The following is a 24724-nucleotide window of genomic DNA, read 5'->3' as shown; positions in this document are numbered from 1 at the left end:
ATCAATGACAAACTGTGATGATCAATGGAAAAAATGTAAGTTTAACACATTAAAATTACATTCAACACTAAAACGTAAAAAAATGTGGTCTCCTTAGACTTTTTCTCAGTTGCTGCAACAGAGAAAAAATACATTCATACACAAAATAGCTTACACAGCACATTTCAACAGAAAGTACAATTTACTTTTTAATTACAATAATATGTCAGAATATCTGCTTCATTTGAAAGAGTATTCAATGCTGGAATTAACTACACTGCTTTTGCAACATTCTATGGAAATAAATTGTTCCATAAAACTAAGCATTCTCAAAGTTCAATTCTGTTTAATTTGCAGTGTTGCAAGCACTTCAGATTTATGATGAGTAAATACTGTCAAAATAGTAAAGAACTTGTACTTTTTTTCTCTTCATACTATGTTTGCATAAGGTTTTTATATGGCCAAATACATATATAAAAATTACAAACACACAGAGGTGCTGCCTTTTTCTCAAAAGCACTCTTTCAGGTGGTAGAACAGTTTCAACAGTACAAGATGGCTGCAGCTCTTCAGAAAAGGACTCAAATTAACACAGAACAAAAGCACGTGCAGGGAATGACAGATGCAGAGAAGGAGAAAACATATTGATGTCATTATGACAGAAGAGCGTTTATTTGTAACAAAAAAGCATGTCTCCCTTTACATAAAACACAAATCTACAACAACCAATAAACAAGAAAAGTTGACAAAAGAGCCGTAAAGTGGGATGTAAAAAAAAAATCTAGGCATCTCATCATACTAAATGCTAATTACTCTGAATGTTCAGTGAAATTAAGAAAATGCATCATCTTTACACTAGTTTGCTAAAGAAACCACAGGCTTAACAAACATAAATTTGGACAAAATGTTACAACATACGCAAGGAAGCAGATAAAAGGGAAACAACACAAAACAACCAAAAATAAAGTAATTTAGTCAAAATTACTTTTCCTTTAAAATTTGTAAATCTTACATATTTAGCATATTTACAAGCACAATGTATTAAATAGCATGCAAAATAAAGGACTTATTAAAATTTTTAAACATATTTAATTAACCTCATCGATCTGCAGTATTGTTTTAAATCATCTTTTTACTCTCAAATTAAAGTACCAATACTGCCTATAAAATATGACCTATTATTTGAAACAGGCCTTTAATTGAATTATTTGTTATCAAAAAAAAAATGACGTATCATTCAAATTCATAAAATTTGTCTCCCCATCGAGAACACAAATGTGTTGCACTTCAGTCCACGGTCTTTGAGCCTAAGACACCGCTCTGAAGAACATATAAAGTATCTCGCCCTTATAAAACAAACATTTTTAGTTTGTAAAAATGTTTCTATGGTATTAGATCACCAATTTAATCACAACTAAAACTCGAACTACTCAAGCAAATAAACAAAGATTACAAGGGGAATAAAATCTGACAGCAAAACCAATAACTCTGATATGATCACAATGATCACAATATGTTTTCTTCTTAAAATATTTTAAAGTCGTTTGATAGAGAAAACACAATAGGAACACATATCTTTGAGTGTGAAGTTATTTATTTATCTGTATTCTGTTTACCAACATTTATAACAAATACTGATATGTGAACATCTAAAAAGAACAATAGGCACTTTTGATCAGGTAGAGTTGATTTTTTTGTAATTGGATGGATAGAGTTAAATAAGATAATTCACAAATGTCTAGAAACATAAGGTAATTTTGAGGTTTTTTTTATGTTAAATTTCACAAAATCTGTTAATATGGGAATATTAAAAGATTGTTCTCATGTTGCAGTGTATACTACTGGCAACTTATAAACAGCACGTAGGTGATGGTGCCCAGAGGGGCTTGGAGAAAAAAAAAAAAATTCTTAAATAATAACATGGTTACACAAACAAATTTCAATAACTACTTACAAAATAAAAATATGATTATGCAGCAGCAGAGGAATCTGTCAAACATTGTGCTCTAAATTGTAAATGTTGGCAAAAGTCTTACACACTCAAAGAAAAGAATAATTAAGTCAGGTCCACTACAAGTTAATAAACGTAAATAAATCACTTTACTAATAAAAAAAACAGCCATTACATATCCTTTTACTGGAGCTTTTTTCCTTTTTACTTCTAGTGATTAACAGCTTAACACAGGTTAAACAGCAAAATCTGTAATATCCAGCATAAGCCAGCAAGCTTTATTAAAAAAAAAAAAACAGTATTTTTCTGTAATGACTCACCAATGATTTACTTCTAAACCCTTTTACTCTGAGCAGCAAATCTAGCTGCAAAAGTACTGCGATTTGAATCAAATTTCAAATGACAATTTAAGCAAGCACTACACTTACTTCAGTGTTTCATGACCAAGGTTTTTGTGCCACTGACTTGTATAAATTATAAATGGCTACTACTTGTCTGTTTCTATGGGTTGTTGCGAGGTGTGTGGAATATGTCTGACAGCATTTCATATATCCATTGGACAGATGATGTACACTGCCATCCTCCAGTGAAGTGCTGAAGCCTCTTTACTATGCGGTGTGGTTTTTGAAAATCAGACAGTGTTGGTGAACTATTGATGGGATAAGGGACAAGACCATTGGGACTTGCTCCATGGAGCAAAAAGGCAGCAGCAGCTCATAGACTCAATCTATGTCTAGCAACATTCTTTCAACTTAGGGTTGAATCACATAGTCAAGGACATCAGTGGAAATTGAGGGGAAGTGCATTTAAAACAGAAGCCAGGAAACGCAAAGTGTTGTGGGATTCTGGAACAAACTACCAAGACATGTAGTTAGAGCAAAAACCTTGACAACCTTTAAGAGGAGTCTGGATGAGATATTGGGACAGCTTAGCTATTAGCTAAACTAACAGGCTAAACTGAATGGTCTTCTTTCATTTGTCAAATTTCTTATGTTATTAGGTAATATGTGCAGAAAGACTTAAAACATTTCTTAAAATGGAAATACTTTTCTGTGCTGCTGATAATTATTAATGCACATCTGAATTCCGATACGTCTGTCACTACTTGTTATATGTGACATTAAGAATACAATCCTGTCAATTCAATGTGCATATACTGTACTCTTTTTGTATGATTATATCTTAACAGCCAGCAAAAAAAGTCCAGCTGAATTCAAATGCACTTTGTCTTTTCAAAAGCATAAAACCCATCACAAACACTTTTGATTATATTATATGCATTACAGATCACTTTATTTACCTATTCCTTGACTGGAATAGGTTCTTTTTGGAAGGGGGCTGGCAATCAGTTTGGTCACTTCCACACAAAACGGACCATGATATTTTGTCAGAACGTATTTAATGTGCCAAAGATAACAATCAGAGGCCAGAAAGCCTTACAGATGTTTGCATCCACATGACACACTTCCTGTGGCAATTCAGATTGATATACTTGAAGTTTTATTTGCCAATGTTTAGAGTATGTTGCTTTGCTACTAGTGCTTATAGCTTACTTGTGCATGAGCTCATGCTTGACCAGACAGTCCTTTCACAATTCCCAGAAATACCTGCAGATCATTAATAGTTTGTTACTGACCTAAGTCACTTGTGGAGTTAAATTGCTTCACACTGAAACTATTAACTATTACTATTAATGGTTATACTGACCATTTTTATTGTGAGTCATCCAGCCCGGTTTTCAATTGTTGGATACTACAAGTTTTACTGTAGCACTAACAATTAAAATATTTTTCATTTTTACTACTCTCTCCAAGCTTAAGACAATGGCAAGTAGTGTAGTTTAAATGTGGCATGTGCTTATTATATTTAAAATTAACTGCTATTATTATAAATCGCAATATTTATACTGAACAAAAACTGCACAGTAAACTAAAAATATAACTTTTGTGAAGACAAACAGGACAAATAAAATCAGCATACATCCATTTTTGGTATAATTTTGATTCTATAGTTAAAGGAATACCTTTATTTAATAAGGTAGCACAAACATAAAAGGATATGCAACATATATGGCATAACAGTGGGATTCTCTTTATTGGCTTCTCAAAACTCTGTTAATTAAATTTAAGCTACCCCAGTGTTATTCCATAACCAGTACGGAATAAGATCATTTAACATTTTCAACATTGTCTTAATTACTTATTTAGTAATAAAAAAACAGATCCTATTTCCAAATATTTATGAATTCTTTATTGACCTACTTGAATAGCTATGGATTGTTTGGGTTTGCAAATCATTATAAAGCAGCAAACATTTGGAGATATTCAGTTTAATATAAATTTAATGAAAATCAATTTGTCTAACTTTAAATCATATTGTGGGTTTTACCAAATTTGCCAACTTCAAAAGATAACAATTCATCATATTACTGCACATTCTCTACTTTAGCTTACCATTCTTTACTTGGTTAGCTTTTAAATGTTGAAAAGGTTTCATGACCAGAATCAAGAAAAACATTAATCCGAAAGACATCATCATTATTAGGGGTGGTTTTAATAGCCTTACCGCTGACGCACTTGCAGAAAGAACATAATTACGAGGCCTAGTCTCTTGAAAATCAGGCATAGCCTATAGTTGGAAACAGAGTTTACATGCTTAAACATTAAATAATTTTTTTCCCCCCAAACTAAATAATCTGAGCAACTAGGTAACTAACAAACATCGGTGGAAAAAACGAGTCACATTTAGCTTTTGACCCTGCCGTTTATTTTCTTTATTCCTTATGGTCGTCTGCTTGAGACAACTGGAACCATATTAGATATTCAGTTTCAATAAGTTACATTGGCCCATCCAAGAAGCACACAGTAAAAATATGTTGGGATAAGATTACAAATGGTGGGGGGGGGGGGGGGGGGGGGGGGGGGGGGGGGGGGGGGGGGGGGGGTATCTACTGTGAAGCTACAGAAACTGCATTTCTCTAGGGAACAAGACACCCACACTTAAAGATCACAAAAAGAAACACATAGCCATCTTTGGTAAGAAATGAAGTTGAGCCTTTTTAACAAAAGCTGCATCAAAGTAGATTTGAAAGAATTTTCAAAACTGATTCTTCTTTCAAAAAGGCTACATCAAAGCAAAAGGCAGGTCTACTCACCTATATTGACAGTGAATCTTCTTACAACTTCACTATAGTGTAACAATATTGCACACTTCATCTCTCTCAGACAGCCACCAGAAAAGTAGGAACACATGCTAGTACTGTACAACTTTTAATTTAATGTGAATCCACTTCCTCTGTTCTCCTCCCCCATAGTCTCTTGATCAATGACCCCTCTGTGTCAGAGTTAGTGTTATTTGCATAGGGTATACATTTATAGACTATAAGCTCATTGCAGCCTTGTACCACACTATGAGCAAGGCATTTTCTTATGTCACAGGAAAAGAAAAAGAAAGTTTTGTTCTGGACAGTCAAAAGGAGATTTTGTAGAAAAGACAAGGAAAGCATAAAGTGAGAAAGTGCAAACCAATGAAAACAGGATACAGTGTCACACCACACTAAGAATAAAGGTTCATATCACAATTCTCTTATCTGTCTTACAGGAATGGGCAAGTGAGGTTAGGTTTCATCATCCCAAGTTGGCAAAAAAGGTGCAACTTCTTAACAACTATGCTGAGCAACTCAGCATTTAAGGAGGTCTGACTCACAAGCTGATATCAGAGATGTCAAGCTCCCTTCTCTGGAGACTGCATAGTCTTTAAACATCATTCCCTAGGGTGCTCTGCATTAGCTTTAATGATAAAATTAGTGAAACAGTATGTCTAGCTAAATATGACAGAATCATTTTAAAATAGCCCAGTTCAGTGTGTGTTTGCAAAGAGAACATTCAGTTGTACATGGCCGTAAATTTCATGTTGGCTATATACTGTTAGTTACTTTTTCTTAAAAAAAAAAAAAAAAAAAAAAAAGAGAGAGGTGAGCAAGGGCACTGAAAGGTGTCTGTAGCTTAGTTAAAGAAAAGCACACAGATTCCTGATGGCAGTTAATATGATTTCCTTTAATTTCTTGTTTGTATTTTTAGTGTTAATTATTTGGAGACATGGAAAATATACAAACATTTCCATGTATAAATGTAAATACAACTCTACTGTGCTTTTTTGAACATAAGAAAAAGAAGGCTAAAAAAAAGATCAGCTCGTTAAACGATGAGTTCAATTACAGAGAAAAATGAGAAAAATGTCTGCCTCACTAACTGGAAAACTGGTTGGAACAAAAAGGGCTTAGGACTAAACTTGAGATCAAAAGAGAGTTCTACTAATCATTAGTAAAAATATTTTGGGGTCTCTTCCACTATTAAATATACTCAAGAACACTAACTGAGAGCTTGTCACAAGTTAAGACACAGCAGCACTCTAGGAATAATGTTTCAGAGGCCTAGAGTTAAGTGTTCTTAATGCTATGAATATCCATGCATATTTTAAAGGTCAGGTTTATAAATTCTGGATTATTTTATATAGAAAGTATATTCTATCAGTTAACTTTTATGATAAAGGCCAAAAATAAATGATGTTTTATTTATATATAGATTATTGCATTATTGTGACTTTTAAACTGTAAAATACTTTGTAAACATGACCTTTAAAATAAAAGAACTGCAAGACATTGATTACTTTTGTTGCAAATTGTGTAAAATTAAATGTCTAACATTTTTCTGTAAAGCGCATTTCCACATGATTTCTAAAAGGTATAGTGGAGCTAAATTAATGCAGTTAACCTAGAAAAACAAACATACTAAATATCTACAAAATTATACATAAACATTAACAAAAGGACAAGCAGTTTGGTGAAAAATATTGATCTTTTTCTTAGAAGAACATTTTAACAATACAATACCTAACGTTATATTTCAACTGCGGCTCTACTATACCTTTGTCAATGAAATCTGAAAATAAAAAAATAAGCTGACAACTTTTTAAAAATTAATACATGTGAATGAGTCATTTTTTAGACACTCATTGCTTTTTAGTATTAATTTGTCTTTTAAACACCGTGGGTACAAATTAACAATTTTACATTTTTCTGTTTAAAGAGGAAAAAGGCAAGGACACTAGATGTCAGCATAAAAAGGTGAAATATGATCACAGCAACACAATGCACACAACAATACTCACATCTCCCTCACACTGTGCAAATTACAACAGAAAAATATGTTAGTTAATTAGTAATTTTTCATGAAAATGACCAATGGATGAACAAAAAATGCTCCTCCAAATTTAGGAGTTTGACCAGCCACTACTTTTTGTAATGGAAAAGTTGGATTCACCATATACAGACAACAATCAGCTGAGTGCTATATGAATTGAATTTAAAAAATGTGGGCACACAGAAAATATATATTACTAAGAATAAACTGTGCTCTTAAATACTTCTGATTATCTTTAAGCTCAGCCTATCTTCTAATATAAAATTTGGGATACATGTTAGACTTAGGCAGCTTTACATTGGTGATGGTCATGGGCAGACTTGTTTGTATGATTTCATTATGACCCTATAGGCCATAGCAAATTACTATAGTGTGTCAACCTCAAATATTTCTTCAAAAGCATTTGCAAATTTTAAATATTTTTTTATTATGGCCAATTTAAATAGAGTGTCAACTTTCATCGGTATCATCATTTGAAGATTACATGGTTTGGCAAGTAGAAATAAAATGTGTATAATTAACAGGAGGGTTCCATGATCATAAAATCACTAGACAGTCACACAGACTCACTATATCATCTGAAATGGCTCGACTTTTTTTTTGTTCTGAAGTGTTTGAAATAAATTGTTTTTCCATGTGTAAACTTATCTTAATTCTAGTGAATTTTCTCACTAGGTGTTCGATACAGCAAAACCGCCTTCTCCCAGACAAGAGAACTACAACACTGCTCCAACGTGCTTCTGAATTGCTAAACTTATTTTACAGAGTATGAGACAATCAACCCTGCAGAAAAACTTAAATGCCCACTTGAGCTCTCCTTCAATGACCACTCAAAGCACATCATATATCAGGATAAGAATTTAAATTGCTTCTTCTGAGGATTGAATGAATGGTATTTACATGTATGGATATTAAGAGAAAATGTTGGAATTTGCCAGTACTGACAATATGTCTTATGGAGCTGGAGAAGGCCTTTTGTCTTATGGAGGTGGAGAAGGTGTAACCTGGTGTATGCTATGACAGGTTATTTGTGGCTCTAGGAACACAGTCTTGTGTAATTCATCTACTGTACTTACATAGCCATTACAGAGCCACGCCAAATGATGTTCCTTGTCCATTAAAATTATGAAGAGGCAAAACAAGAACTTGAAAAACACGAGTCTTAAAATATGTCTGGTCTGTGGATGAAAGTGTTACATTTGTGATGTTTGCAGATGAAGTTATCACTTGGCCTTCTCTCCGGTGTTCATCCAAGTCATGTGTAATTTAAGTATGACATAGTCAGGCTAAGAATTTACATATCTAACTAAAAAGGTCATGATTCTGTCTTAACATAAGTGTGGTTTACATTCTGCAGGTTATTGGATGGGGAAGCTCAGTTGTTCCAAGTCAGTTTAAGTATCTGAAGAGTAGAGGGGACAGAGTCTTAAAAGAATAAAAGAAAAATTTAAATGGAATCTTCCAATCATCAAATCTTTCTAGAGTTTTTTTAATGGTTAGTTACTGCAACATATACCATTCTTTTCAGTCTCACACACTGAATACCATTCTTTTCAGTCTCATACACTGACAGAACTTTGAGCAAAAAGTGCAAGACTTACAGCTGCTTTGGCCTCTGCAATCTTTGCCTTCTTTAACCGGGCTTTGCAAGCATCTAGATCAAGTCTACGGTTTTCCAACAATCTTCTTTCTTTCTGTATTAAAAAAAAACAAAACATTCCCCCTTAAAAATGTTGAACTGAAGATCTCCCAAACTTCAAGCTCTATACATACTTTCTGGGGATTATCGTTCAAAGAAGATGTTAACAAATGATTAAGTTATATATTAAGTAAAAATGCAATTGCTTGTTTAAATTGCACCAAAGCAAGCATCTAAAGGACTCAATTCACGATTACCCTATGTCTCCCACCTCCCAGCTATAGATTAAGGAAACACAAAACACATTTCACTCACTGATATGGTTTTCCAGTCCCCTTCTAGAAAGTTTCTCAGAGGGGTAAGGAAGTTGATAGATGCAGACTGCAAGAAATCCCGTTCTACTCCACCAAGTTTTTTCTCGCTTTCTCCAACTTTTATAAGAGTGCTTCCTGAAAAAGAAAAAATTTAATAAATGCCTTTTAAACCCAAACCTATTACTCTCTTGCACAGAAGCTCGTTTTTAGGAATTTACATTGGTCACATGTCAAACACATGTATGAATGGTTATAAATGACTGTACTTGAAGTTTTCAGCAAAGGCAAGAATAATTTCATTTGACGTGCTTACCATATGGTGCTCCGGATCCAAAGTCATTTGCTGCATCTATCATATACTGTCCAAGAAGCTCTGCATTGGTGATGCGTGAAGGAATCTTTCTGTCTAACTTCTCATACAAAAACTCTTCAATCCGTGCGCCTAAGAAAGGAAGGTGGGAAGCCGATTTAGGCTGCAAAATCTTGGCTAATATAAAAAGAAGGCAATATTTTTGCAAGGAAATGCTTATATATGAATTCAAATTTCTCTTCTCCAAAAACCTAACAAATCTAAATGTTCTTACTGTAAGGTTTTAAGAGAACTCCAGCTTGAAAGTAAAATGGTTTAAGCATGTAACATTAATAACAGTTATATAAATAAAAAAAATTGAAAACATGCAATTTGGGAAAAAAACAACTGAGACCAATATACCCACACATTCTTGACTTAAATCTTATGAAGTACCAAGTAAAAAGATCTGCAAAACATCTATGTATTCCCAAAATGGAAAAACATCCAGACCACCATTGGAACACATATTAATAGAACAACACTTGACCCAATGTCAAAATTACACAATTTGTAGTCATTGGGTATGTCAAACTTGGATACTGCAGTTGCTGATCTTGTCACCGGCCCATGTAAATTTACATGACTGAATATCACTGGGTATGTCACATTTAGCAACTGCTTGCAACCCTTCCAGCACAGTTGTGCTTGCCCCTTTTTGTGACCGCCAATAGCTTGCTGCATGACGAAGTCGTGCTGTAGAAAGGGATAAAGGAAAAGTTTGGTATTTTTCAAGTCAAAGTGGTTTCTTCACAAATATGGTATAAATGCATTTGACATGCAAAATTGTGTTCTAAAGTTAAGCATTTTCTATAAATTAAAAAAAAAAAAAAAAAAAAATCTTACCTTCACTGGCTCTTTACAATGGCGGCTAATTAGGCATGTGGTGTCACCAAAAAGTAAAAGCTTAAAAACTTACCAAAGACATCCAAGACAGTTGTCCAGTACTGATCCACACTTTGTGATTATACACATTATAAAATAGTTAATACTTCTCATTTTTGAACAAATGAAACACTAATAACATGAGAATCAGACATTTTAAAAGATCACCAGCTGTGCACACTACCTCAGCATTTGTCTTCTTCAATAACCTTTCACCTTACTGCGGTGTGATATCTTTTTGAAAACCAAATCAGTGTCAACTTTTCATGCCATGCAATTAGTTTTGTTTTGATTTACTTCCATATTTATGTAACAACTCACCCAAGAGAATAGAAAACATACCCTTACCAGGAGAAAAATAGTACCAGGAATATGAAATAAAATAATTATTTCCCGATCTCTTCGGTTATCACAAACATGCACTGAAAACAAGGAAGGCAGGATTTCTTATACTAAAAAAGTAGCCACTTCATAATTAAGTTTTTAGGCTTTTATTTTCCAGTGGTGCCCTGTGCCCCATTAGCCTCTATTGTAAAGCTCCAGTGAGAGCAAGATACTTTTACGTTTTTTTTTTTTTTTTTAAATAATTTCTGGAATATGTTTACCTTTAGAACATAATTTTGCATGGCAATTGCATATATATCATGTTTGTGAAGAATTAAATTTGACTTGAAAAAATACCAAACTTATCCTTTAACATGGAACGGCGAATTTAGCTGCAGTCTCTGTCCCATTTCTCTCCCCCCTCCATTCTATTGCGGTACATAAAACACAAAACATCAGACAGATGAGCTTCTGTTCTCTTTGTGAGGTTCAAAACACAGACGTTCCTTGTCCCTGCATTAAATGAATTGTACTTCTCGATTCATTGGTTGTCAGTTTTCATTAACACAGAGCCTGCCCCCACAATGGAACACTCAATCAAACCTGTTTGATTTTATAGTAGCAAGTTGTGGACTAGTTGGATTGACTAGCTGGGAGTGCTATATTATGTGACTAGACTCCCAGGAGAGCACCACCAACTGCCTTGGACTCCCTAAGATTATGTACATGAAGTTTACAACTGAATATCATTGGAAAAGTCATCAGATGTGACATTGCCTTTACACAACGCCAAAATTTGTTTTAAAACAGTTTCATGCATCACCCGGTTACAGAGTGATAAAATTACCATCTTTTCTAGTTTTTTGAAAGGGAAAAGGTGCATAAATTACTAGAGCAGAGCTCGCAGATTAGGGGTGTTTACATTGAAGCTGCAAACTAGAAATGAGAATGTAAACACCACATGGACGTGAAAACCAAGACAGGGTTATAGGAGGAGCTCAAACTACGTAACCTCACAATACAAGAAAATTTTCCATATACAGTATATTGGTCTACTGTTTAATAAAAAAAAAGTCAAGGGGAAAAAAAAAAGTAGAAATGTAGTATGTTTATGAATAAAAGTTTGGCCAACTATCCTAAATAAGGGTTGTACAGCAGCTAGTTGCACCAGGACCAAATAAAATGCTTATTTGAATTTGTCTCAAAATAAATGTTAACTGCACCAAAATTATAAGCATATAAAAACATTAGGTAATAATAATAATGCATTTAATTATATAGCATCTTTCCCATGCTCAAGCAACTTATGAATCTTCCGATTTAAAACTAGCATAAGCAATAGGAGGGTAATTCCATGTTAAATCATCACACTTTTGGACCTCATTGCCACAGATTTTAACAAAATGTGAGATGCTGATTTGGTCATATGAATAACCTATTGAACTAAAATTGCACATGTGATCAATATTAAGGGAGATTTAAGATAACAAAGTTTTAACTTATTATTGATTACGACTTTGCCTGGCTATATCTCCCTAAATAAGTTGCACAGAAATGGTTCCCATATTGTTTTAAAGCTCTTTTCCAACTCAATACTATGCTACTCCCAAAATGAAAAATGACGATGTTGTGAGTGGTTATAAAATTAAAAGTTTTCTTACTAAAGCCAGCTTATAATATGACTAACATCTCCAGAAAATGTGGTCTTTGGTTTTTGACTCTTTGCTGCGATATCATTACTTATGTGAAGTGTGCATCAAAACCACAATTCCTTACAATGCTGTTGAATAGCAATTAGTGATCAGTGAATGGTACAGGGTTATTAGAGTTAATGAAAACTAAGACTACAGCCAGAACTAGAAGTGAAAATATAATTTTAATTGAAATAAAAAAAATTAAAGTAAAAATGAATAAAAAAAGACAATAATGCCAAAGTAACTAAAACAAAATAGAATTAATGGTAAAATCAACAAGTTTTAGTTTTTCTCTTCAGTTCACATTAGATTACTTGAGAGAATCTAGCCTACTAAAAAGGGCCATGAATTAAGTAAATCATATTTGAGATCATGCACTCTTTAATTGTATGTTTTCAGAAAATACAAATCAAGCCTTTCCTCATAAAACCTGAACAATTAACACTAAACAGAAACTAGATGGGCTCTTAGACCACTGCAGCGGGGAAAGAAATTCAACTTTGGTGGAATCATGAATAAGTTACGTGCAAGCTGTACTGTTTGAAAGGTAAGGTGGGAATGTAAGAACATACATAAACAATGCCTATACTCTCAAATCATACTCCATTAGAGCCTTTGATTTAGCAATTATGTCTTTGCTTGAAATTGTGTATGTCATCCTGTTGCTGTCACAGGTTCAACTACTAAAAACACATCCTGATGATCCATGATAAGTGTATCAGGACAGTATGGGAATGAATTGGATGGAGACAGTCCATGAGGATGTAAAAAGTTCAGTTTCAACTCTCCAGTGCTGAGCATAGTCTCTTGAATACATCCTAGACAGCAGATATCATCATATGCAGCCATAACATAACCTTTGATGCTTGCAAAGTCAAGTAATTCCCTAATTGTGCACACCCTTTCAATCCTGCTTTCAGTGTATGCTAAAAAGGGTCCAACATCTACAGTAGAGAACGGGTGAAAACTATGAAGTTGTCATAGTACCTAGAATTGTTCTTGCTGATTGGAATCTCTTCATCGGGTATGCAGCGTCAAGTTGTTACATCTCTGTTGTGGCAAACTGGCAGCGTATGTCCCTGATACTAGACAAATTCAAACAGCTGGCATGGAGTTAGAATCTGCCCATCAATGGGTCGTTCTAGACTAGCTCATGCAGAAAGGCATTTAACTGTCTCTGCAACTCCATCACATGGGCCTTTGGTTCCTTCTGTAATATTACAAAAACCAAACTGAATTTATTAAAGGGAGACACCTAAATTCTAACCTTTGATGTTTGTTTAATATAATGTATTCACCTATTATATCTAACACCCCAGAGATCCTATTATCTTTAGAAGCAGAGAAACCATTTGATATTGTTGAATTGGAGTACCTATTCACCATATTGTACAGATTTGGGTTCAGCAAAAACGTATGTGCATGAATCAAACTAATTTATGCTAGTCCAGAAACCTCAGTTCATATTAATAACATTATTTCAGATAACTTCAAAACTAGAACGTGGTACTCGACAAGGATGACACTTATCACCTTTGCTCTTTGCAACAGCCATTGGACCATTGGCTGTATACTTTTGAAATACATCAGAGATAAAGGGGATTCTCAGAAAAGGAATGGAGAGAAAATATCACTATATGCAGAGGAGATTATATATATATATATCCTCTTTAATAAAATCCCTGTGTGTGTCCAGGTGTCCGTGTGTGTGTCTTCTGGTGAAGTGCGCATGCGCGGGGCACGGTGCGATGCATGATATTACTGTCAGAGAAAGTTACAGGCGTTTTACGGAAATACAAATCAGTATTACTGCGAGAGGAAATTAAAGGTACGCAATACAGTGACTCATATTACAGCCACATACAAGCCAGTATTACTTTCAGAGGAGATTAAAGGCATATTACCGACGCACATGCCTGTATTACCGCCAGAGAAAATTAAAGGTATATTACGGACGTACAAGCCAGCGGACGCACAAGACAGTATTACTGTCACAGAAAAAGATTAAAGACACACAATACACGGCGGCAGCCCACAAAGAACGGTCAGCTCAGCAAGTAAAAATCAACAAAAGAAAGGCTGAAAGAAAGAAAAATACGACCAACAAAAAGAATGAGGTCAAAGTCCCTTGCCATTTAATATAGACTGTTCCTACTAATTACTGTTCTAGCGCCCGTTATTGTAACGGGCTAAATGACTAGTATATATATGAGACCAACAAAATTCTGTGCCAGCAGTCCTAAAAACATTTTTTCAAAAGATATCTGGACTTAAAATCAATCTTTATCCAGTGATTTCTCTAGCTTATAACATTGGACTGCACACCTTCCCATTTATCTTAGCAGATCAGTTTAAATATTTATAGGTAAATACAAAATTTTGCTGTCTGCATGGAAAAAATTAAACAAGACGTGACTAGGTGGTCTATCCTCCACGTTACAATAGCAGGGAGAATCAACATTGTTTAAGATGACCATCCTTCCCAAGCAGCTCTTCCTATTTCAAAGCATCCCCGTATACATTAACAAATCATTTTTTAAGAAAATTAGACTCAATTTATAACTTCATTTATTTGGAATATTAAACATCCATACATACAAAGGGCGACTCTACAACAACCTAAAGCAGAAGGGGGCATGGCACTACCAAACTGTCAATTTTATTACTGGGCGGCAAATATACATGCTATAAAGACCTGGACATTGACACAAATCGAGGAATATCCACAATAATGGTCTGCAATAGAAATAAAATCTTGCAGTACTTCTTTATATTCCCTGCTTTGTGCCCCAGTTAACACAAACTACTGAATTTACCTAAAAATCCAATTATTCTTCATTCTCGCAGAACATGGAACCAATGTAGGAAGCACTTTAAGACAGAAAAGGTTTTATACGTTGCACCTCTAAATAATAACCAGCTTTTTCCACCCTCTCAAACACACATATTATTCAATATCTGGAAAATGTCTGGGATTAAAACACTTAAGAGACTTGCACATAGATAATGTCTTTGCACCTTACGAACAATTACACTTCAAATAAAATTCTCATCAACACAATTCCTCCACTACTTTTACACTAGAAACTTTGCTAAACAGAACCTGCTCAATTTTTCTCACTTTTCACCTTGTTCTATTCCAGAAAAATTATAGATCAGTCTTGAAAACTCAGATAGCAACTGTACAATTTATAAAAATATTTTAAAGTCTCTTCCTTTCAAGTACATTGGGGAAAGGATCTGTCACTTAATATTTCAGAAAAGGAGTGGAAGGCAGCCATGCATGGAATACACTCGAGCTCCATATGTGCAAAGCATTCAGTCATTCAACTTAAAATCTTTTATCGAGCTCATTTATCTCATTTAAAATTGTCCAAAATGTTTCCAGGGCAAGATTAAACCTGTGAACATTGCAATCTAGCTCCAGCCTCACTGGGCCACATGTTCTGGGCGTGCACCCAATTAACAACATTTTGAACAAAATGTTTGCATTACATTTGCACTACATTACTAGCATGTAGACTCTATGGCATAGCAATGGATTGCACAGATTGTGCAAAGCAAAAGGACCTACGAGCTTTGGGCATTACATTCACACTACATTACTAGCATGTAGACTCTATGGCATAGCAATAGACTGCACAGACTGTGCAAAGCAAAAGGACCTACGAGCTTTGGGCATTACATTCACACTACATTACTAGCATGTAGACTCTATGGCATAGCAATGGATTGCACAGACTGTGCAAAGCAAAAGGACCTATGTGCTTTGGGGGCCCACTCAGGGCCGTATAGATTTTAAAAAAATTTTTTAATAACTTAAATCACTTCACTTAAATCACCAGTTCATTGTGTTAATAATTCACAGTTTCCGTGGCAAGTTTGCACTGTCACCAAGCAAGTCCAATCCAATCCATGACATAAGATATTCGGCAGGCCTACAGTTTACACGAATTTAGACTTTGGTAGTTCAGAGGCTCAGAGCCTAATCAGAGGCACAACATGGCCTAGTCCACTTCACAGAGAAGTGCACATTCCCAAATTTGGCGACCTTTGGTGTGCCATAGCGGACATGAGCGGAAGAAGTTTTGAAGGACATCACACGAATAATGTAAATATATATTATTATCGTAAATAATTGTTAAGCTTTTTACTTTGAAAACTGTTGACATTAAATCAAAGTTCCAAGTTGTAAACGGTAAATCATAGCGATTCTGTTGTTATGTTCCCCATTAGTTGGCAAATGCCGAATATTTGTACAATTGGATGGTTTTTATAGTCTCACCATATGATGCTATGTCGGCCAGTTGCAGAGGATCCGGCAAACATAAGAGTGGTGCTGCTAAATGTAAGGCATGCTTGCAACAAGAACTGAAAAATGCTAATCTTACCTACCAAGAGCCAGCGGTAGTAACTGAGAATGCTGATGCGGCTGTAATAAAGTGATTAAAATAAAGTTATTACAAATTCCATTTAGAGAGCTGGTTTGTTCGCGCTTTCCTTTTATACAGCAGCTTCAGTTGTTGGCTCCTCTCTCTTTCTCTCTTGGGTGGGGGTTGAATTTGCTTCGATTTGTTAAATTTGACTCGACTATATGGAATGCTATCGGTTTCTAATTAACACTGACACACTGCCTTCTTGAGATGACATTTGAAAGGGTCACAAGTATAATTCTGATTGAATCTAAACTTCTCCACTGAAGACATTGTGAAAATGTATGCTGCTACAGCAAAGACAATGCTTTTATCTCCACCAGGTAATTGACAGAATCTGCTACTGATTGATTACACCTGACCGATATGCACATCTCACTCCCTTCTGGTTAATGCAGGGCAGAGCATTGGCTGTTATTAGCCACATTGGAATAGGCCCTTTTCACAACAGCCATTTTGACATTAAATAGTATGACACGCACAGGTGTCACTAATGATATTAATGAAGCTTCTGTTCAATTTCAGTGTAGCTTAATTGGAACCTTAATGTCATTACTTGCAATACTACTTTATGTCAATCTGGCTGCTAAGAAAAAGGCTCATTAGTGATATGAAACCATGTGATGCCACCTATAAGTAATGATAGCTTAGCAACAACTCGAAAACCAAAGATGTTCATGACATAAGCTAGCTTTAGTATAAAAAAAAAATTAAACATAGTTTTTTTTTTTTTTTAGATATTCAATTTTTAATATTATAATCACTCATAACATGGAAATTTCTCATTTTGAAAATAGCATAGTATTAGTGCAAAAATACAGAGCTGGAAAAGAGCTTTAAAACAACATGAGAACCATTTCTATGCAACTTATATTTAGGGAGATATAGCCAGTCAATGTCATAATTACCCCCTCAATAAGTTCAAACTTTGTTAGCTTAAATCTCCCTTACTATTGATCCAAGACACAAGCAATTTCAGTTCTGTTGGTTACTCATATGACCAAATCAGCATGTCAAGTTTCATTAAAATCTGACGATGAGGTCCAAAAGTGTGATTATTTGACATGGAATTACCCATGAAAGACATTTACAAAGAAAGAAAGGCTATTTTATCAGGGGAGTTAAACCAATTTCCTCTCCAGTGGATGTATAAAAATATCTTCTTAGTGCCTTCAACAAGTTAAAAACACTAACTAGATCAAAAGTAAGAAAAACATTACCTAATATCTGACAACAATGAGGGATTCTTAAGTAAATGTGAAACATGTGCAAATAGTTTTGAAGTCAAACTTAATCACATTTTGTCAAATCTGATTTCTGGTCTAAGTTCTGCATATGATTTGCTCATAATTTGTCAGCTGGGCAAAACACCAGCCATTTACAGTAAGCTACATTGTCAATTCCTCCCTTGTTGTAGCCTAAAAGCATGAAAGCTACACTAGGTACCTTAGTATAATTTTTTATCTCAATTTATGCTTTGTAACACAAGTCTTAGTTATAAAAACACTTAAAAAATTGAAAACGTAATAATGGAAAAATAAAAAAGGTATACTGTACATGTACATAACGTTTCTTATGACTTAGTAAGTTTTTCTATTTTACAGGCTCCAAAGTACTACAGTATATGTACTGACATTTACAACACTAAATATGTAAGAACAGAATAATGAATTATGTTTAAGTTATTCAAGACTTTCAGATTCTTATGGCTCCTACTGATGGTTACATAAGCAATTGGGAACAAAATGCAAGAAAATGTAAGACAGATTCAATTTTCTTTGATGTACTCATCACATAATAATCTAATTGGGACCCCAAGTCTAATCACATGTGGAGTCTGTTATAGTTTGTTCTAGGACTTTGTAAAGGCTATTTCATACCACTAGTAATAAATTTATAATACATAATTGACAAAAATTTGAAACATTTCAAAATAAAACTCTTTAAATAATAAAAAAGTAGAAATCCTGTAAATAGGTGTCGACTTTGGAACAGAGAAAACTCGTTTTTATTTTACAGTCACAGAAATGTGTACTTATCTACCTACCTTAAAATAAGTACATTTTGTTAAATATCAGGGTAAAACTTTACACCAAATAGCTAGCATGTTTAAGTTTGTCTAATATCTAAAACACAGGGTACTGTTAAGAAACACAGACTTACCCGTGTGATCTACTGTAGCATGTAAGATCAATACAGAAAGTTAGATTAAAGAGCTCATTACCTGCCAGAAGGTATGCTTAAATGGATTAACAAAATGGCTTTAGACAGTACTATGAAAGTTTATTAAATGACTTTATATTCCTTGTACTCACAACTGTACCCCACCCCCAGTCACTGTTCATTACAGAATGGTCATGTATGTGTTTTCTTGTATTTTAGCACCAAAGTATTTTTTCCAGATTCAGAACACCATTCTTCCATAACATTGCAATTACAATATCAATTCTTCAAAAACACTAGAATACAAAATATACTGTCAAATAATTCACTGCACTATTAAAGATAAACTGTGTACACTGCTAACAATAAATATAATTTATTATATTAAAAAATAAAATTTTCTCTTAACTTTTAGTATTTACAGTTCATAATGCATTTGAAAATTATGGACCTCGATTATGACATTTGCTAATGGGATAAAATGAGAAAAAAAAACATGAAGTATAGATGTTTAAAACTACATGGCTAAATTAATCAAAAGTGATAATATATGCTATCATAACCTAATTAAAATACAATAAAATGTTGACCATAAAATTCTCATTTTTATGGGGATAGAAGGAAGAATACTAGTTTTGCATAATGAATAGGAAATTATTCACTACAATGAGCATAAAACAAAAAGGTCCATATTTTCAGGAACTATAGAAGAAAGCAAACAATTTTAACAGAACATCTGAATGAGAAAGAATAGAGAATTAAAATGTCATTACTTTAAACTACATTGTATCCAACACTTTGGCAAAGCTAAATTTACTTAGATCGACAAAGCAACTTTGATTATGTAATTAATTGGGTTCTTTCCGATTATGTGAAATAAAAGGGTTCACTCATTGGCAGAATAAGTATACCTGTCTCTCTTAAAACAGTGAATTCAAGCAAGAATGAAGAACAGAGTTTTTAAATTATTATGGAGTTAGACCTATTCAAATTCAGATTGAAAGGTGCTATATAAATAAAATGTGTTATTATTATTATTATTACTATACTGTATAATGATTAAAAGAAATCCCAGGACTTGCACAGGTGCATTTGAAAATATTTCTGCTGGCTAGTGGGAAAGATATAAATATTCTTTGTAATAAAGAACATGATTCTTTTCAACAAAAGAAAACACAATTTTTAGTAAACCATGTTAAACTCTGGAGCTATCTGAACACAGAAAAAAACATTTCTAAATTTCAGAATGAAAAGCATCCACATATAGTATCCCTTGACAGGTATCTGGGGAAAAAAAATAAACATTTTGAACTGATGGCGCCTCATCAACACTTCAATAACAAAGTTATACAGATTTTTAATAATTAATCTTGTGCCATCATAATGTTAATAAAGAATTACATTTGGATCACATGCTGTAGGTTCTCCAATTTTTTTAGTTCAAGATATGATACAGTAAAGCCAGACATTTCTATGTGATGGCTAACAATGTATTTGTCATCTACTTGGGTAACATTCTTCAATGTAGAACTCTTCGCAATGATAATGTGAGACTGTAACAAAATTATATACAAGACTCTGATAAAATACGATTCAATTAAATGAATGCAAAGTGGGAGATATTCTTAGTTGATGTATCTAATGATAAGAAAATGCAAATTTATTTGTTATATCAAGTTTGACTATTGACCATAAATACATATTTCAGGAAATAAACGAAATTTATAAGGTTAGATATATTTACTACTGTACTTTCTACGTTAAGTATTGCAGAAATGCTAGACATTTCTTAATCAAATTAATCATATGGATGTACGTATATGTTCACATATGTAGTCAACTAAAAGAGTGCGAGTTACACTAATATGCATATTAACATCAGTGTTATATAAGCATCGTCCATAGGTTTACAAAAAACAAAAATCCTAAAGGCTTAAATAGCCTCAAGGATCTTGTAGATGATCACTTACTCAGCTCATCATCATCTGCTTGTAGGGCTCACAATGCATGTAGATTCCAAAAGAAAATGTCAAATCACCAAAATTAAAGAACTAATAATACAAATGACAACACCAAAATTAAAGAATACAAATGACAATGTATAATCTAGACTCCTCTCAGTTTTACCCACAAAAACCATATGAAAAAAAATGCAATTCAAGTAAACACATACAGACACTGAACTGTCCCAAGTTTTAAAAGTACAAGAAAAAGATAAGTGACATTGCTAACTTGCATGGTGTACCATGAATGTCATAAAGAGAATAACACCTCTACTTTAATCAATTGTGTTAATCAGAACTGGGGATTCAAACAGCCGACATGGTCTTCAAGGCCCATAATACATGACCCAATTATTAAATTATATCATACAGAGCAAGTTAGAATATGTACACATTGTGTAACATTGAGGCGCATTTGAGGCCTGTGCAAGCACTTAGCCCTCAATGGACCAAGTTCAGGAGGTTGGTTCTAGAAACTTCTCAATCCATTTAAGGGTTGCAGGGTCCAAAGTCTATCTCGCAGGAATAGGCAAAAGGCTAAAACAGTTTGGACAGGTCTCTAATCCATCACAGGGAACACTCTCATTCACATATGTGCATAAAATCACACAGAGCATATTTTCACACAGTCAGTTTACAATTGCCAATTAACCTAAATTTTTTAAAAAATGTAATCAATTTTCTTCTTTGATTGAACATGTCTAGTCGTGGATATTTTCAGAAAATAGTACTTGCAAAGCTTTCAGTTATTGCAAATACTGAGGAATAACAGAAGTGATAAGCAAATTTTATTACAGCAACCTTAATGGATAGAGAATGTGGCACTGTGATGGTAAATTATCCAGATTTTCAAAGTCCCAGACTTGAACACTTGTGTAGCATGTATGCCCACACATAAAGCCTTATTTGCTTCGTGCCTCTCAAAATCATCACAGAGAGAGAGAGAGAGAGATCAGGGCACAAAACATTTTCACAAGTAAACACACATAAGATTGCACACAGTGCTTGAAGTGAAGACAAGTAAATGTCAGTATTCTATCTGTTGTAAATGTATTTCGCTGACATTTGCAGCACTGAAAAACTTTATTATATAGGTTGCCTGCTAAAACCAGGACATTTTGATATTCTTCAGTTATTTATCAGAATGCATAGCATGAAATCAGGAATGTGAAATAGTTAATCATCATAATCTGCAGATAATGGAGGTGTGAGATTGGTTTAGTGTAAAGTTAATACTAAGTAAATAATTATTTTATCGGATTACATCTCACCGGGCACTAAATCCATATAATTAAAATATAATTAGTGCATCCTGTGTACACAAAATCAGCCAGTGACAACAACTTCCTACCCACACATACAGTCTGCTGGTGTTTCATTAACTTGTACTGGTGGTCTGTTTGCAGTCAGTAGCAACTATCGGAAAAAAACAGCAAAATATACAAGCTGGTGTAACTGCTGTCAAGTTAGAATTGATACAGTAAACTATTTCGTAGCTGAAGTCGCACAGAATGTTTCTTCATTTTAAGACAGACAAGTCTGCAATTTGAAATATGAAATTTATAAACTGCACAGCATCACCTTTGTATGATATCTCAACTAAAATTGAACTGTCTTGGTAAATTTCCATGGAATTTAAGCATGCCACATTTCAACAATTTTGGGAGCCGAGCTGTTTCAGAATGACAGACACATGTACAGACAAACACAGGCTATCACAATAGGTGTATAAATACGCACAAAAAAAAAAATTTAAATATCAAACTGTATGAAACTTCATAAAATTCTACTTCGGAAATAAAATCATATTTGCTGTTGCAGGATATAGAATTCACAAAAAAGTTACAGATATTTCAGGAAGTTAGTGAGTATCCCTAATTTATATTATGCTAAATCACTACCAACTGTATATACTGTATCTAATTCTCACTTTGCAGTAGTTCAAAATTAATTTTAGATATCTCAAGTATGAAGACTGACATTCAAAAATCATACTTAATTTATCTAAACTGTAACTTTGGAAACTTAAAGGAAGTGATTAAATGATAAAAAGGGAGAAAGAAATACTTCACATAAAATATTCTCCATTTATCCCAATTCTGGGTCACAGGGTTAAAAGCACCCTTGTGTAATCTTACTGAAACAAATGGTCAACTGATCCCTACATCTTTGTGGACATATTTTATCACCTTTAGTAGCAAGAGATAATTACTGTGTGAAACCCAACAGTGACTTGCTGTCAAGGTGGACACCAGAAGGTACAACAAAACTGAAAGACCCAGACAATGAAACACAAGGTTCTCTCTCTTTCTAAGTATACCAGTGGAATCTCTCCATGGAACTTAAAATCGATTCAGGACAATTCTTTGGCCTCCACTTTGTAGGAGACTAATACTGTGTATATGTGCATGCATAAACTCTAGAGAATGCTTGAATTTTGCTGCTAGGTAAAATAATGTTCAGTTTTTTTCCCATTTCTTACCTTTTTATGGCATTACCAAAAAGGGGGGTAAGGATAACAGAAAACTATTTTTTTAATTTGCAAATCTCTATTAAGATATTAAGACTTTTAAGATAAAATGCAATACCAACAGTTTGATCAAAACTAGTTTGAAAATTCAAAGCATTAGTAAACAAAAGAATCAAGGAGTGGCCACACAAGGACCTTGGCAAAGGTATACCTATTTTTAAATATTTGCAGAAGAGCAAAATATGCTTGCATCTGAAGGTTTCCAAATTTACTTTTTTGGAATGCAAAGGCCTTAAACTGGTGCAAAACAAGAACAACATGAAGGAAATCCATTCACAGAAAATGGCAGTCACCAAACTGTTGTGGGTTTTATTATCTGGATATCACAAAGACTTGTAACCATGGGCTAGAACAGAGATTTTTCAATCACTTTATCCCATAATGTTTGGTTTAAGTGATATTTATTTTTGCAAAGTCTCTTCTTCATCTATTAAGGTATAGTAAGCGTGAGCCATAAAAGATCAAATAGCTTAATCTCACCGTAACTATTTCTGTCTCGAGGAGTTAACCTTCGACCCCCCCCACCCCCCCAATGATTAAGAAGCAGCAGCACATCATCATAATGCCATTTGCAAGGCAGGTTTCAATCCTAAACAGGACCCCAGTTCATCATAGGATACCCTTACACTCTATCATACTGGGCCAATAAAAAATACAAATTAGGCCTAAGCTAATGTCTTTGGGAAGTGTGGTGAAATCTATGCTGACATAAGAACAGACCTTGGTCCCTTAACTTTATTTACTTATTTAAAAAAATACACACAAAATAAAAAGCAATTATGCTATTGAATGTAAATTTGTTTGTGTTTAAGACATTACACAACTTTAGCACTCTTAACAAGACGAATATATAATTCTTAAAAATAGAAATTAAGTAACCTTCTATTTATAATTTTTAGAGGGAACTCTACATAAAGCAGTTTCAGGCATCCAAAAATGTAATCTAATAATGAACCCTTTTTGTTTATGAATGTTTTTTTATTAGTTTTAATGTGCCCTAAGAGATGGAAAAAGAAAGGGTTAGGCAAGCAAAGAAATGTTTACGGAGAATTTGACAATAGCAGAGGATGACTTTACTCACCAAAATGAGATATCAATCTCATCCTTACTTTTTTAATTTAGATCCATCATACTATACTAATAGCCTTATTATTTGCTATAAAATGCATTATTTTAACAAAGTTTTAGCCTTCTCATATCCACCTATCTATTTTCTCCAATACATTTCTATGTGGTGGTAAAGCCTTCACAGGCTAGAT

At 33.9% G+C, this 24724-nt stretch overlaps 1 protein-coding gene across 2 annotated transcripts in view; it reads right to left on the bottom strand.

Moving 5' to 3' along the window:
* The window catches only part of LOC114656961 (endophilin-B2-like), an 82206-nt gene that overhangs the window by 28079 nt on the left and 29403 nt on the right, over positions 1 to 24724 (bottom strand). Inside the window, exons 4-7 of one of the 2 annotated variants that reach the window (XM_051932178.1) lie at positions 9398 to 9526; positions 9086 to 9219; positions 8733 to 8825; positions 4496 to 4558 (exon numbers count right to left, since the gene is read on the bottom strand). In XM_051932178.1, the coding sequence (XP_051788138.1) occupies positions 4496 to 4558; positions 8733 to 8825; positions 9086 to 9219; positions 9398 to 9526 (419 nt within the window). The remainder of the gene's footprint in view (positions 1 to 4495; positions 4559 to 8732; positions 8826 to 9085; positions 9220 to 9397; positions 9527 to 24724) is intronic. The other variant, XM_028808626.2, reaches the window with a different exon arrangement.

Source organism: Erpetoichthys calabaricus, chromosome 9 (assembly GCF_900747795.2).
Source record: "Erpetoichthys calabaricus chromosome 9, fErpCal1.3, whole genome shotgun sequence".
In the NCBI taxonomy this organism is placed as follows: Eukaryota; Metazoa; Chordata; class Cladistia; order Polypteriformes; family Polypteridae; genus Erpetoichthys; species Erpetoichthys calabaricus.
Note: the sequence above shows the minus strand (reverse complement) of the source record. Positions and strands in the feature narration are given on the sequence as shown.